Raw genomic sequence first — 17058 nt, 5'->3', positions numbered from 1 at the left:
CTGCTTAGTGACACCACCGAACGCTTAATGACACTACCGACTGCTCACTGACACTACCGGCTGCTCAGTGACACTACCGATTAATCAGTGACACTACAGACTGCTCAGTGACAGTAATGACTACTCAGTGACACTACCAATTGCTCAGTGACAATCCTGACAGCTCAGTGACACAACCGACTGCTCAGTGACACTACCGACTGCTCAGTGAAACTACCGACTGCTCAGTGACACCACCGACTGCTCAGTGAAACTACCGACTGCTCAGTGACACTACCGACTGCTCAGTGACACCGCCGACTGCTCAGTGACACCACCGACTGCTCAGTGACAGTCCTGACAGCTCAGTGACACTATCGACAGCTCAGTGACACTATCGACAGCTCAGTGACACTATCGACTGCTCAGTGACACTACCGACTGCTCAGTGACACTACCGACTGCTCAGTGAAACTACCGACTGCTCAGTGACACTACCGACTGCTCAGTGACACTACCGACTGCTCAGTGACACTACCGACTGCTAAGTGACAATCCTGACAGCTTAGTGACACTACCGACTGCTCAGTGAAACTACCGACTGCTCAGTGACACTACCGACTGCTCAGTGAAACTACCGACTGCTCAGTGACACTACCGACTGCTAAGTGACAATCCTGACAGCTTAGTGACACTACCGACTGCTCAGTGACACTACCGACTGCTCAGTGACACTACCGACTGCTCAGTGACACTACCGACTGCTCAGTGACACTACCGACTGCTCAGTGACACTACCGACTGCTCAGTGACACTACCGACTGCTCAGTGACAATCGTGACAGCTCAGTGACACAACCGACTGCACAGTGAGACTACTGACTGCTCAGTGAAACAGTGACAGGCGGACTACTCATTGACATGCCAGGCTGTCAGTGACACTACTGACTGCTTAGTGACACCACCGAACGCTTAATGACACTACCGACTGCTCACTGACACTACCGGCTGCTCAGTGACACTACCGATTAATCAGTGACACTACAGACTGCTCAGTGACAGTAATGACTACTCAGTGACACTACCAATTGCTCAGTGACAATCCTGACAGCTCAGTGACACAACCGACAGCCCAGTGAGGCTACTGACTGCTCAGTGAAACAGTGACACGCCAGACTGCTCAGTCACACTTCTGACTACACAATGACACTTCTGATTGCTCAGTACAACTACTGACTGGTCAGTAACATTACTGAATGGTCAGTAACAATACTGACTACTTTGTGACACTACTGACTACTCAGTTGCCAGTACTGACTGCTCTGTTGCACACCTGACTGCTAAGTGACACTCCTGACTGCTTAGTGACACTACTGACTGCCCTGTGACACTACTGACATTTTCAGTGACACTACTGACTGCACAGTGACACTACTGACTACCCAGTGACACTACTGGCATTGTCAGTGACACTCCTGACTGCTCTGTGACACTCCTGACTGCCCAGTGACACTCCTGACTGCCCAGTGACACTACTGACATTCTCAGTGACACTCTTGACTGCCCAGTGACACTCCTGACTGTCCAGTGACACTACTGACATTCTCAGTGACACTCCTGACTGCTCAGTGACACTCCTGACTGCCCAGTGACACTACTGACATTCTCAGTGACACTCCTGACTGCTCAGTGACACTCCTGACTGCCCAGTGACACTACTGTCTACTCAGTGACACTCCTGACATTCTCAGTGACACTCCTGACTGCTCAGTGACACTTCAGGCTGCTTAGCGACACCACTGACTGCTCTATCAGGTCAGCTTTTGTTTTAATTTCTCTTTTTTTCTCAGGTGGTCATCCCCACTGGAGGTGAATGGGCAGCTGCAATTCTACACTCTCTATCAGTCCATTCCTAATGAGGAACCAACTGTGGTATACAACAGCTCTGAGCTTTTTGAGGATTACACACTGCGAAACCTTGTCCCTGGGAATACTTACTTTTTCCAAATTTCTGTGAGTACTTCTCCTAACTCCCAATGGCAATGTAATATGTTTATAATGTCAGCCCCTATAAATGTAAAATAAATGTAATCTTTCAATATATACACAGTGGGTCCAAATGTATGTGGACACCTGACCGTCACATCCATATTTGACCGTCCCTGAAGAGTGAACTTGAATGGGATGTAAATGCAGTTGTGATGCATTTTTTGTCCAAATACATTTGACTATATTGTATGCATATGCGAGTGTAATTAAGAAGTGGATGTCATATATCATGGCCTTAAATCACCTTTTTACTCCATATTTACAAACACCAGTGATGTTTCACCAATGAAACTATTAAATCATATAAATATTAGTAATACAATCAAGCCAAAGATATGTCACCCTTGATTTTGACCTCTGACTTCAGGCATGCACAGCAGGTGGCTGCACCATCAGCGCCCCCAGCATGGCCCAAACAGATGAGAGTTCTCCAGAAGAAGTGCCGGCTCCCAGCGTTGCTTACGTTTCTCCACATGCAATAAACCTGACATGGGGACCTCCTTTAAAGCCCAATGGTAATTGCACTCTTCTGTCTTTATTTCCTCGTTTTATCTTTTTTACCTCGTGTATTAGTTCCAGTTTTTCATGTATTTTTTTCTGGTTTTCCTTCTTATTTTTCTTATGTACTGCTCAGTCCTTAAAGTCCTTGGAGGTTTATTTTTCTGATCAAATAACAGCATAGACTTCATACTGTGTCAATATTATCCTAAAATTAGACACAATAAATTGATAAAACTGCATTTAGTTGTGGACAATAGTGAGCTCATTGTGGGTATTTATCTCTTTCTTCTCACCTTTTCCTTTTATTAGGACACAAATATAGTAACATTTCATTATTCAGTATCAGCACTGTAGTAACAGTGTTTTATTCCCACAATAAAAAATGAGTATGAATGTGTGTTCATGTGCCTTGTAACTGTTCACGGGGGGAAAAGTGTTAAAAGTGTCCTATCTAAATGAAATTTTTTAATTTTATGTCTAAAAACGACTGTAATTATTTATGTAATCATAATTTATCAAAGGTAACATGTATCAGAAATATGAATTAATGCAAAGCCATGTAATATCAAAAATCTGCCACAGATACACTCCAGATTTTTGCTCTAGTATTGCTATTTGTATATAATTTAACAGACCTGTTATTGTGGATGGTGCTCAGCTTAAACCCAGCAGCGAGTAGGGTCAAAGCCAAAGCCCTGGTTAAAGGTGAACTCGGTGCTCTGGTCAGGTGAGGGGTGGTTCACATTTTAACGATGGGCCAGCCATCCGCTGACAACAAGCAGGAATGGAGGATGGCTTAGTGTGGTGGCATGAGAGCGAGCCAGACAGAGCGAGAGAGAGAGAGAGCGAGCAAGAGAGAGGGAGTGTGGCATTTTAAGTGGGTAAAAACTGCTCCCTTTTGACTGATGCTGTGAACTGCAGCTTCAACATTGGCAATAGCACACCACCTTCTCTTCATTCGCTCTTCTGACAGCATGAGAGCAGCACTTCAGGACCTGACCCTTAACCTTTGAGTAATCCAGATGAAACACAATTGTATTACCTTAAACTCTGTTATATACTGTACCTACCTGATGCAATGTTTTTGAAGCATCAAGATACTTTCCTTGAAGATAATTTATTGTATTTGGAAAATCTGGTACATTTTTCATAATGTTGTAATTTCCTCTGTGATAATGGCATAAAAAAAGATATCATTGTATTTTACTCTTTTTGTTTTTAGCTTTTTTTTTAAACATATTTATATGTATGGTTAATAATTCTGTACAATATAACTATATTAAATAACACCAATAGGAATTTATATTCATTATTTGGTATGTGCCAAATGTAATCCAGCTTTACACCACCTTTTTAATAGTGGCTCTTTATTAGTATTTAATATATTTTATTAGCATATACATTTTTTATTATATTTTATTTATTACTAGTTTTATTAATATTTTATTATAAAAATAGGCTTTATCAGAACTTTTGATAAGTAAAACTTGACCGCATATTAATTCAGACAAATTGTTACAGATTCTTTTGAATATGTCAGAATAATATTGTGTACCCTTGATTTGTTTAATATCTCAGACTGATCTACACAGTTTGGTCTTTATCTCAGTGTAGCTCCCTGAAACATTCTTATTTGCCAGAGTCTATTACAATAGACTTAAAATGGAGATGTAAACAATACAGAAAAACATCTAAATGATGAAACCTCAAGAGATTGTTGAAGGAAATACTAGAATTCAATAGTTATTTTTATAATGTATCAAGATGGTTAGAGTTTGACATTTTAATGATGTTATGATAATGTGTGAATTTCAAAATAATAAGTTTACTAGACCCAACCAACACAAAGCTGTGTTAATAATTTAACAACATTTATAAATCAGCACTTTTTATGAACATCTGTTTTTGTGACACAGCAAATAATTGCATATAAGAAAATGAGCTTCTATGTCCAGAGGTGTGTTGGAGAGCAAGAACACGCAGCACTTATTCTGTGATGACAAAAATATCTTGTCATTCCCTGTTCATATTAGTACATCTGTCCTGTTCTCAGTGACCCTGAGCACCTTTAGCCATACTTTGTTGTGGGCAGCAAATGTCTATGGGTAGCTGTAAATAGAGCAGCAGCATTAAAAGGCTCTGTTTCCATGTTTTACAGCCCTCTCTCCCTAATGGCTGCCTTTAACACAGAGCTTTAAACAAAATGGCCTGTTTACACCAGGAAAGCTGAGAAGCATTCAGATATACACCCATCTGTGAACAGAACTGTAATTAACGTGCATTTTTCCCTCAAATTTGCAGAAAGGATTTTCAAACTTCTGTTTCTTATTCATCCAATTTCAGTATGTCTCCATGATGTGTGTTTTGTTATGACCAATTACTATATTAAAACACACCCATACATTTCTTTGGTGAGCATCTACATGCATACATATAGCACATATAGTAAAAGACATGCTCATGTAAATTTGGCAAATTGACACAGTTTCTTTATGTCTTTTTCTTCTGTCTGGAGCAGGTGTGATCAGCAGCTATGGCATCTGGATGGACGGCATACTGAAGCAGAACTCCTCATTTACGAGCTTCGGGACAGTCGGGCTGTCTCCCTGGAGCTTGCACAGCTTCCGTGTTCAGGCGTGCACAGCTCAGGGCTGCGCTCTCGGTCCTTCGGTGAGGGCCTGTCCCATTTACATTATGCTAAATACCCAAACGTGTCAGATGGTAGCTCGACATCATAAAGGTGATCGATTTGCTCGGTTCAATAAAGCACCTTCTGCTCGCGCTTGACATTTGGTGTAAATGCCACTCTGGGCTGGTTAATGCATTGATGGGCCAGATTTGGGCATTTTTCCAATATGGGTGCAATATTTAGGCAAATGGCTGTTTTTGCCAATGCAGCAAAAACTTACAGGGGGTGGAGGGGTGGGTTGGAGTAAATGGGGCCTGGGTGCTTTGTCAAGTAGAGAAATGTGCTAAAAGAAATGTGTGCGAGAATCATTTTCTGGTAGGATATTTTAATATCCTGTATTTAAATAGTATTGAAATTGACCTGTTTTGAAAGCTTGACCTTTGTAAAGATTTTGAACGAAAGAAATATCTTTCTTTTCTTTCCTTTTATCTCTTTTTCAGACAGAGGTATGGACCTCTGAATTGCCCCCAGTTGGCACCATGCCCCTGGAAATCCTCCCAGAGAGCTCAAAATCGGTTTGGGTAAAGTGGGAAGCTCCAGCCAAACCCAACGGCAACCTTAGTTACTCAGTTTTTTTTACCGGAACATTCTACCAGCCATCAGGTAAATCTCTGCTCTCTCTCCTCAACGGTTCAGCACGGCTCTGAGTGAATATGACCCCCCCAACCTCTCTTGCCTCTGATCTCCCATATTGACTCCAGTTATTTTCCCTATGATTGTTTACACACAGTATGCAAAAAGGGCAGTGAACCCTAGCATGGCGCTCGCATACCATAATGGTTGTAAATGAATTGTTGTCATTGGCCATTTCTCTCTGGCCGGCTGCTGGGAGGCAAGGAGAAGCACCTCGCCCTTGGCAGGATAAAAGTGGACAGGTTTGTTAAAGAGAGTGTGATGGCACACTCAGAACGAATCAACCCCACCACTCACCTCCACAAAGCTCTCAGCTTTTTTAGAACCGCCTGGAGATAAATGTTCATAGTATGGAGGGACACACACACACACACACACACACACACACAGGCACAAAGCTCATTCTGCATGGAGCCCAACAATCAAGCCTACATTATTTGGATATTCATTCATCTTCATTAAGCATTTTATCTTGGTTGGTTCATAGTAAATGTGGAGTCTATCATGAAAACACTGAGCATGAGATAAAATACAGCAATTTAATGTACAGTAGCCAATCGACTTTGCAGTTAACCCAACACATGTACAGGATTGAACCGGGGACCCTGGAGCCACTGTTCCCCCATGCCACCATTATTCATAACTTCTATCGGTTCTGATTTTTACATAATTGCATAAATAGTGACCTCTATGTTATTAGCAGCATTCAACCCCTTAAATTCCCAAGACCAGTCAGATTCACATTTGCATTCCTAACTCGTGTAACTACATGCCGTTTCTTTCTGTTCTGCTTTGTATCATTGTATCTGCCATATTAATAGAATAGACTGTTGTGGTTTATTTATCAAGAATACATATTACCAAGGTACACATGTAATCTTGCAATGTTGCCCTAAGAACATTTGCCTCTTGTCTGTGCATGTGCTTTTGTGCCTGATGATCACCTCACAACATAGCACTTTCTTCACATTTGTTAATGATCAGCAAATTATATATATAACTATATAACAATTTAACAATAACTATATACAGTACATTCGCCATCAGCACATGGACCAGAAATTGCAGTTGACAGTGATTTTCCTGTGTTGGCATCTAATTAAGCTGAGCTTGCCAGATGTATATTTGGATCACTTTACTTACAAAGCATTCAGTCAGCTTTGATAAATGTTTTTTGAATAATAGCCATTCATAAGCACTTGTCTGTTTTTCTTCACATTAACTGTTTATCAATAGAAAGTGCACAATATGGTTGTGATTGGTTGTAGCAAACGTACATGCTCCAAACCACAGACTACACAACTGCACAAACTAAAGCAATAAATGAAGTCAGACTACAGCAGGACATGTTGCTCATACTTCAAGGGAAAGTCAGCGACTTAGCTGTAGAATGGAGAAAATCATGATCAGTCCTTTAAACACTTGAATCTTAAGTCATCATTTAGACCAAATAGGGTGGTGCAGTTCAGCATGTGAATCCAAAACATTTCTCACTGATGGAGGCATTTTGCAGTATTACCACCTTTAGGCAAGTCTTTAGTTGGAGTTTAGTCTGAGGTTTAAATGAGGTTTAAATTATTATTGTAGGTGCTCTTTATAAAATACAAAAAAAAATTGTTTCAAACTTTCCTTTCTACCAAAATTTTATAGATGGTAAGATCTATTTTTTAATTATGATGGGGTACTTATTCTGCATCATTTAAGCTCCTCAAGTGTACCATTCCATCACACTACATCAAAATGGCATTAATTTTCTTTAAAAACTGGATGTTAAAAAAAAAAAAAAAGTACCCTAAACTCAGGGGTTTTCAAACCTATTGGGTAAACAAACCCAAATCCACATTCTGTAAGACTGTAAGTTTCTGAAACCCAAAGAACTGACCATGCTGTTTTGTTAAATGTAGATTTATTATCTAAGACTACTGTCACATTTAAACATTTTATTGTGTTAGAAACATACATGTATGTAACATGTGGCTAAAAAGCAATATTGTAAATGGAATGGAAAATAATCCACACCAGAATATGTGACGTGGTCCAACACATTTCTGGTAGATTTAAAAGGCACATCAAGCACATCTGAGCCAAATCTTCCGGGTCTTTCAGGATTCCATGTCAAATTTTAATGTTGTAAGACTGGGATTATTTTCTCCCACTTACTCCCAGCTAATTCCTACCCTGCAGTTAGAGGTCTCCTCTATTACACAATGGCTACCAACATCTATCCGAGAGAAAAAAAAGCCTATCAAAAAGGCTATGAACCCCGGTGACAGCATCATTTTAAACTGCTACTCATGCAACATCAGGGGTGGCAGAGCACACTTGGATCAAAGCACCACAAATCCAGCGATGTTAGCATGCATGAGCTGACAAACACTTATAATTGGCAAGTGTCACTGTGTTTGACAGGAGATTATACTACTGAAGGTAGATTTTTATGGTACAATATCACACTAGTGCTTAATTTTCCAGTCTTAAACCACATAGGTTACAAACATTTCTTGTGGAATAAAGGTAAGCTATACTGTATAACCAAATAAATGTAGACTCCTTACTATTACACCTATATGTAGTTGGAAGCACACAGTTTTACAGGATGTCTAGCATTAAGTTTTCAGTTTCACTGTAATGAAAGAACCCTGTGAACAATCCACCTTCCGTAAAGATACAGTTGAGCCATCTTTGGGATGAATTGAAATAGCACTAGCCCAACAATCAGTGCCCAACCTCAAAAACCCTCTTGAATGAGCACAAATCTTTGCAGCCACATTCCAAAATGTAGAGACTCTGTATTGAGATAACAATTCTGTATTAATGTACGGTGCAATTGTATGGATTCGATGGTCAGGTGTCCACACCTTTTTTGCAACATAAAGTGAAATAAATTAAAAAAATATATATATATAGGATTTGAAGTAGTGTTCTGTGCTGAGAAGCTGAAAAGTTTATGAGGTGCAGAAGCATTAAGTGAAAAGTGGGCAGGACAGAAAGTTCTCTTCATTGGTGAAAGGGATACATGTATATTTCTATGAATGTGGATATAGTCCGATGTCTTGTAAGCAGCAGGCAATTTACCAGCAGGAAGTAGAATTTATTGGCTGGTTGCTGGCCATCACAGATTAAGAGAAACGTCGATCAGTAATGACCCCCTCTACATGTTAGTATTGCCGTAAAGCCAGCGTTTTATGTCAGAGATATCGGAGTGGGAGCTATTACATATGGCAGGGGTGAGCAAGGGACTGCGGACCACAGCTAGCATTATTAAATATTGACTAGCACTGTGATTTATCTGGAGCTGTGGGGGTGGGTGGGGGCTGAAGACTTTTTAACTGTGATATATATTCTTTAGTTGCCAAACACTTCCCTTTATGTTTTACTGGGAATGAAGCAGATGTTGGATGCCTATTTTTTACTCAAAGAAAAAAGTGGTAGAAAAGGAAAACCCTTGCCATTACAGAAAACAATGGCAATTTATGTCTTGTGTGTAAATTCTCACTAAGAGAAAAAATAAAAGCCAGAAATAGAAGTAGGAAATTGGTGCAAGAATTTTTTCCGCTAAAAAAATCCTCGCAATACACCAGTGATTTATGTTTTCATTGAAGAATCAAAAAGAAAGGAAAAAGTAGTTTGTGTCTGTGTCCTTAAAAGAGCGATTCAGGTTTGGTCATGTGGAAACAAGAACCTAGCCACATTCCCACATTTACACACCATATGCATGAGAGATGCTTTATTTTGCCATCATATTCACATCATTTGCATGTAACACGGTGCAATTGATGCATCTGTTGTGGAACTGAGCCTATAAAGGTCTTCTGAAATCAAAGACAGAAACAAGAATGAACTCGAGGAAAAGAAATTAAATTTTACCGAAGCGGAGTAATCACAATATATATCACACACTCTGTTTAATGTATTCTGAACTGCATCCAGCTATTTCTGCCTCCTCTGTAACGTTCATTACAGCCGAGTTCATTTTACCGCTTCCATTAAGTTGCACCATTTGTCTGTAACTGTCTGTTAAATATATATCCTCACAGATAAAATTACATGATTCTGTTAGACAGCTTTGGTCCTTTGTTTCTGTGGTAGTGAATTGCTGATGTTATTTAGTACATTAATATGCTTTTTTTATGCTTTTTTATTGTGTTAGATGAATGTTTACATTTCATGTTTAGAATATCGCACAAATGTATTAATGGCATAGCTGGAGACAACTCTAATAATGTTCTGCTCTTGACGTGTGTTAAAGGAGAGAACTTGAGTGAAACAGAAGAGCCAGTCTTTGAGACACGAGCTCTGCTCACAACGGTCACAGCAAGCCGATGGGTGTCTGCAAGAGGTCTGCTTCCCTTCTCTAACTACAGCGTAACAGTGAGAGCTTGCAACAGTCAGGGCTGTGTGGAGAGCGCCTCCTCCAGCATCTCCCTCCCTCCAGCAGGTTAGTACACTACATCCATGTCTGCTTATCATTTTCTGTGCATTGTAACTCATGCAACAGCAACTGAGATGATCCTGTTGCATCTAAAGCTAAACCAGTGATTAGAACAAAACTGTCTGAAATGAAAAGAAAAAAAAAACATTGAAGCATTAAATTTCTGAATTCTGATTAAAGTTGCTTCTATTCAGTTTGGTCATGGACATTGTCACTAAATGAACACACCTAAAGGCTTTTATATGTAACATGACATGTGGCATGGCATGATCCAGTTGTGCTCTCGGCATGAGGCAGCGTGAGGCGTTTGATCAAGCTGGAGTAGGCTCTCACACCACCAGGCCAGCTGGGAGACAATCTACATATGCTGCCTGACAGAGAACAATGGCTGCTGCCGGTGATCTAAAAGACCAGCCCTGTCCGCTCCAACTGCAGACACACACATAAAGACATGCAAGACAAGATCAACCATTGGAAGTTTATTACTGTGCTTAAGAGTCGCACTTTCCCACTGTTAAATTGTTGTTGATTTTAATTATGACTCTTACACCATTGGAATGTTCTTTTTTATGACCTTCTTATGGCAAATAAAAGGTAACAAGTCATTGGTTAAATAGGGCCTGGTTCACGCTTCCTTTTTTAATGGTGTGGGAACTTATTACTCTGATTTACACACAGGGTGGGTGTCAGGAAGCGTGCACCAAGCACTGGGATATATACATGGGTAAATTAGCCACAGGGTGATAAAGGAGGAAGACATGTTTTGAGGGAATTGGCTTGGCAGGATGGCTATGGACACACATATGGGTAAGGTAGAATGATGGGTTGTGTTTAATGTCTGGACCTGACTTTTTTCTCTTGCTGCTCAAGTCATAGCACATCAGGTCACCAAAGAACCAGAAGTTGCATATCGTGTGGTGTGCATATCACACAGCAGGAATCCTTATCATACCAATTTGATCAGCCTCATTTTTCCCTCCAGTCCAGATGTCTAGGAGGCCTCCAGCCAGGCATCATGTACGATAATCCACCCTCCCTCCCATCACTACTGGTCAAAGCACAAAATAGGCCTCATAACCACCACTGCAATTGTTCTTAATCCTAGTAAAAACAGAATAAGTACCAAAGAGGGGACCTTCATCTGTCTCCACCAAGCCATGATGCTTTGTCATTATGCTGTCACTCAAAGCCTGCTGGGTTCCACAAAACATACAGTTTTTTCCTAGAATGGAAAGAGGTATGATTTCTAAATGATTGTCCCAGTGGAGATAAAACAAGTCTGTTTCTCAGGGACTGGCTTTTCTTAATGATACAAAACAATGCAGCGAGAGCTTGATACTTGCTTGACACAGTATTTCACTGGACCCAGAAATGGCACGTTAGCGTTCATGTCGAACCATGGAAAGCAAGGCCTTGGCTCACGGCACTGCCTTTGTGAACAGCAGGCAAAGAGCAAAGTTGAAGTTTTGCAGGAAAAAATGTTCAAGTTCAAAACAAAGGCACGAGGAAGTATAAATTTTAAATACCACACGTTTCCCTCCACTCTGCTCAGCCAGATCTTTAGGCTTCTTGTAGCTGAACTGAAGCCTTGTCTCAAACTGTCCTTGTTATATCAAAGAACAGAAGGCAGAGAAAGCTAAAAGATCCAGAGGAAACATAAAAGTGCATAGTTTAAAATGATTAGTGACACTTTTGATATACCTGAGAAAGGAGGGAGCCGAGACAAAGGGGAAACTCCATGCCGACTGTTTGATGAAATAAGTCTGTAAGGAATTAACTCTTTTGTCAACTGGTTGTCTTTGTTCAATCCAAGCTCTCATTATATCTGTTGTTCTCTCTCTCTCTCTCTCTCTCTCTCTCTCTCTCTCTCTCTCTCTCTCTCTCTCTCTCTCTCTCTCTCTCTCTGGCTGGCTGGCTGGCTGTCTGTCTGTTTCATCTGCTTCTGATTTTTTGTCTGTTTCTTTTGTTTATGTTTTCTTTGTCTCTGTTATGCTCTCTTTTTCAGTCTTTCTCTCTGGGTTTCTTTCTTGGACTGATGTTGCACCACACCAGCTAGCACTATACCCTTCTTTTGTCATAAAGCAAACATCCTTTATATGTGAATACATAATCATAGACAAAGTACTGTAGAGAGTTTCTGTTAGCAGTGGAACAGCGGATTGCAGTTCAGGCTGGTCCGTATGCTCATCATCATCATTATGTTTATGGACCACTTGGCCACTTAATCCTAACCGGGCTCTAGTAGCAATGGCAGATGGAGGAAAACTGCAGAATGGCATTTAATACCATGGTCCATCCAGGAAAGCTCATCCGTTCCCTCCAATTAGGGCTTGCATCCCAGCACCCAGCGCTTTTCAAGCCTTACACAAGCACTAGTGCATTATGAAAATTGGAGGTTGGCAGCAAAAGCGATTTTGAGCCATGCTGAATTGAGTGATGAGGGTCTCCCACCGTAAAACTGGCCCTGACTCTTACACAACAGCATATGGAAACACTGGGTTGTGTCACTTTATTGTCTTTCTTCGCCTGTTTGTTCCAGTTCTTCCTGTCAACGCACATGAAGGATGGGAATGGCAAGCTCAAAGAAGCCGTGTGTTTACTGACATCATTGGCAGGTCGCTTGCTCATCAATCAACGCTTTAGTACAATTTCTGCTCACGCATTTGCTCAGAATATCAGTTGATCTCATTCCACTCATCGGTCTATGCTCAGGGGACCGGGAGCATTGGGAGTTTATTTTTCCTTTGTAACTCATGCCCTCTTTGACCCTTTTTTCCTGTTGCAAGTGCAATTGGTATTCCACAGAGGCACTTCTATTTGAGCATGCACAAAATGACTTAAGTAATCAACAGTTATTGAGTGCTTGTGGTTGCATGAGAGGGATGTTGATTGAGAATGAGCCTTCACTTAAGAAGAGAGCCTCACTCCTATTCCTCGAGTGGTGTATTATTGAAACGCATGCCGACCGGATTGCTACTCAAAACAGATGACTCGCCTGAAGTCCTTACCAAGTGGCGCTGCATGCAGCAGGATCGCCTTGTTTTCCTTCATAATGGATGTATTCGAATCTTTCTGCAATTTGTTTTAACAGCTTACAAATCATGCTGAAAAGTGTACTTTAAAAGCATAACTGTAGCGTCTTGCATTATGCATTAGCATTAAGGATTGGTATAGTGTTGAGATGCAGCAAGGAGGACAAGCACAAGTTAATAAAATTAGTCAGACATTTTGGCAGACATTTTGGTTGAAATAACGTTGTATGTGAAATGTCAAGGGTTCTTTATGTAGAATTCACTGTATATGAATCCTGTCTTTATCAGTTAAGTCATTTTAAATCCACGAATCTCATAATATAGCATTGTGAAATTTGTCTAAAAATAATCCCTCTCTTTTGTTTGGAGTAAGAATTGATGCTTGATTCAGTGTTATAATGTTACATCCATCTACATTACATCACTACTGACACTACTGCTCCGGAGCATATGCCACCTTGGACTTGGCCTTCATCTGTTTTTTACTTTCTCCCTCTTCCTCTATCTCTCTCTCTCTCTCTCTTTCGGTCCCAATGCCCCCAGCTCCAGATGGCCTCTTGCCCCCAAGGCTGGCAGCTGCCACCTCCACCTCTTTGCAGGTGGTGTGGCTCAGTCCCTCGCGCCCCAACGCTCCTGGGACACTGCGATATCAGCTCCAGATGAAGAACCCGGCCACCCAACACATCCTGCAGTGAGTCTCCATCCAGCAGCGCAACTAAACACACTAAAAACACGGCGATGTCACACACACCCTTACACAGAGTTTTACACCAGCTGCACATGTAGGTCACTGGCATTAAGGAGGGATCTGCCGTAGTTCAAAATGATTGTTTGTTTCTCATTTTGTTTGTTTGTTTGTACTTTGACTATTGATTATTATTAGAAAAATATTAGAAGCTGTCATGTGTATCGTCTACATGTAGTTCCTGATTGTATCCGTCACACTGCAAAGATGTAGCAAGGAGACCCAGGGCCAAAATCTAAAATGGCCAGCTTCATCTGATATGTATGCATTACATGCTCCTTGACAACAAATTGCTATTTAATCAGAGATGGGGAAAATTCTCATTCTGTTGTAATAAATAAATGACTAGGTCCATGTATTATATATCAGCTTCATTTCCTGCCATTCTGTTCAAATGTATTTCATTGTTCAGGTGATTTTTTTCTATATATATTATAGTCCTATAGTAAATTTGATAGCAATGCTTGCTGAAAATTGGCAGCACTCAAAAGCTAGCATGAAAACACTGAGGTCCTGTTTAAGGCATTAAATGAGCTATGTGTATAGAGTTGTTTTAGCAGGAAATCAAATAAAATGTGCTTGTTTATGATTTCATATCTCAAGCATGGAGATAGAGGATGTTTAAATTGATGAGCTTGTTTTAATTTGATCAGAGCAGGTGGATCCAATTATTTTTGAACCGAGAGGAAAACGTTTAAGTTTCAGACAGGAAGTCGGGAGATTAGGTTTGTGTTTTATTGATGTATAAAACATTCTGCGATTTGTGTGTGTGTGTGTGTTACAGACTGGTGGACAATGAGACAGAAACAGCATTTACTCACTTGGTAGAGGATTTAGAGCCATACACAGAGTACCAGTTCAGACTGCTGGTGTCTAACCACTATGGGGAAGCTAGCAGCTCCTGGGTGTCTTTCCGTACTGGCCAAGACCGTAAGTCAGTCTCTCTCTCTCTCTCTCTCTCGCTCTCTCTCTCTCTCTCTCTCTCTCTCTCTCTCTCTCTCTCTCTCTCTCTCTTTCACTCATACTCTCTCTTTCTCTTATACTATTGCTCTCTATTACACTCTCTCTGCCTCTCCCACTTGTTTTTCTGTCTTTCTGTCTGTATCACACACACACACACACACACACGCACGCACGCACGCGCACACACACACACACACACACACACACACACACACACACACACACACACACACACACACACACACACACAGATATCCAAATCCACATCAACAGTTATGCATGCACTAGAAATACACACATATTGTTTGTGTGTACTTCTGATCTTTGTCACAGATGTTTATGGTACAATAGTTTGCAGAAGAGCTGGGTGTGCGCGAGTGTGTGTGCGCGAGTGTGTGTGCGCGAGTGTGTGTGTGCATATGCAACAAAGCTAAGGTGCATGTCTTCTAGATGACCTACTTCATGTCATTGTGGACTGATTACTGTAATAGAATCATATTAGAGTTTATAACAGACATTCTTTGCTAAGTTATAAATTAATTATACTTCAGTCTATTATCACATGCATTCTAATTAGGGAGATACTATTTGCATACACTCAAAATGCACACACACACACACACACACACACACACACACACACACACACACACACACACACACACACACACTTTTTGCAGTGATTTACACAGTAACTGGAACTACAGTTTCAATTTCACTAGGTGACTAACCACTCATTTGTGTGTATACAGAGCCCTGTGATCTCCAGCTGACATCATTCACACATAATAAAAAACATAAGTACAAAAGAAAAGAAAATAATGACCTAAAAGTATTATATAAAATAATAATTATATCTTATAATGATCTAATCTTAGAGTAAAAACATTTCTCAGTATATGATAATCAATAAGCAATACAATAATCAACACCAGAAAGAAAATATGAAGTCAGTCAGATATAAAACATGTTACATAGTTAATATAAAATATCGGTCTGAACCTAATTTTATTTCTTACACTATATTTCATTGAACAATGTTCTAATGAATTAAGATCAATTACATTTTTATTTCTATAGCACTCTTAACCATGGACATTGCCAAAAAGCCGCTTTACAATAATATATAAATTCCACACCTGAAATTAAAAATGAATGTTTTTTTCCTAGTTAGAGACCATGTAAGTAAGAAACCTTGAGAGAAACCAGACTCCCTTCTATAACTTTTTGGTCCAGAGGACAATAAATGGAATTTATGCCAGTTTTGTTGTGTTCATGTTCAGTATTGAACATCTTTGTCATGTCCCACTCCACAGTGGTGGTTAAATATGAACCTCATATGAAAGACACACAGGGCTTTAAGAATTTGCAGTGGTGGGCAATGGACAATAAATATGATATATAATTATATAAAAATCTAAATTTGGATGTGTTCTCTTTAACTACGAAAACTACTTTAACTTTAACTACTTAATTACTAAAATGCTGTGTAGGTATATCACAATAAATATGATATATAATTATATAAAAATCAAAATTCGGAGGTGTTCTCTTTAACTACTAAAATGCTGTTAAAATATTGATTGAAATTGCCCAATTACAATAGAAAGTAAAATAAAAATGCAATTGTGTAACCAGGATCCGTTGCATATTAAACCTAACACATCTAAATGAAAAATTATATATATATATATATATATAATAGATACAGAATTAGCTTTACTGTAGCAAAGAGAAGAAATGTAAAGAAAATATAAAACTATACATATGGATAAATCTAGATTTATGTTCATGCACACAGCTGCACACATCATAAGAGTTTTTTTCTGAATTCAGTATTACTTTATCCAAAAGTCTATTTTGTCAAACTGTTCAGTAAGGTGGACCCTGAGTGCTAGGTCATACTGTTTGTAGCGTTTGCAGTCCTAAGCTATCTTTACGGTTTTTAAGTGGTACCATCTGCAGCAATCTCACTGATCTCTAGGCCTTTCATGCACTGTTTCATCGTATCAGGATTTCATGTGATGAGAACTCCA

The 17058-nt window shown here is 39.9% G+C and overlaps 1 protein-coding gene across 1 annotated transcript in view; it reads left to right on the top strand.

The window, feature by feature from the left end:
- ush2a (Usher syndrome 2A (autosomal recessive, mild)) overlaps positions 1-17058 on the top strand; it is a 197430-nt gene that overhangs the window by 100906 nt on the left and 79466 nt on the right. Inside the window, exons 34-40 of the mRNA XM_047821321.1 lie at positions 1829-1991; positions 2395-2542; positions 5047-5198; positions 5658-5820; positions 10100-10288; positions 13858-14005; positions 14844-14989. Of these exons, the coding sequence (XP_047677277.1) occupies positions 1829-1991; positions 2395-2542; positions 5047-5198; positions 5658-5820; positions 10100-10288; positions 13858-14005; positions 14844-14989 (1109 nt within the window). The remainder of the gene's footprint in view (positions 1-1828; positions 1992-2394; positions 2543-5046; positions 5199-5657; positions 5821-10099; positions 10289-13857; positions 14006-14843; positions 14990-17058) is intronic.

The sequence above is a fragment of the Tachysurus fulvidraco genome, chromosome 12, assembly GCF_022655615.1.
Source record: "Tachysurus fulvidraco isolate hzauxx_2018 chromosome 12, HZAU_PFXX_2.0, whole genome shotgun sequence".
In the NCBI taxonomy this organism is placed as follows: Eukaryota; Metazoa; Chordata; class Actinopteri; order Siluriformes; family Bagridae; genus Tachysurus; species Tachysurus fulvidraco.
This window is presented reverse-complemented; position numbering and strand designations above follow the sequence as displayed.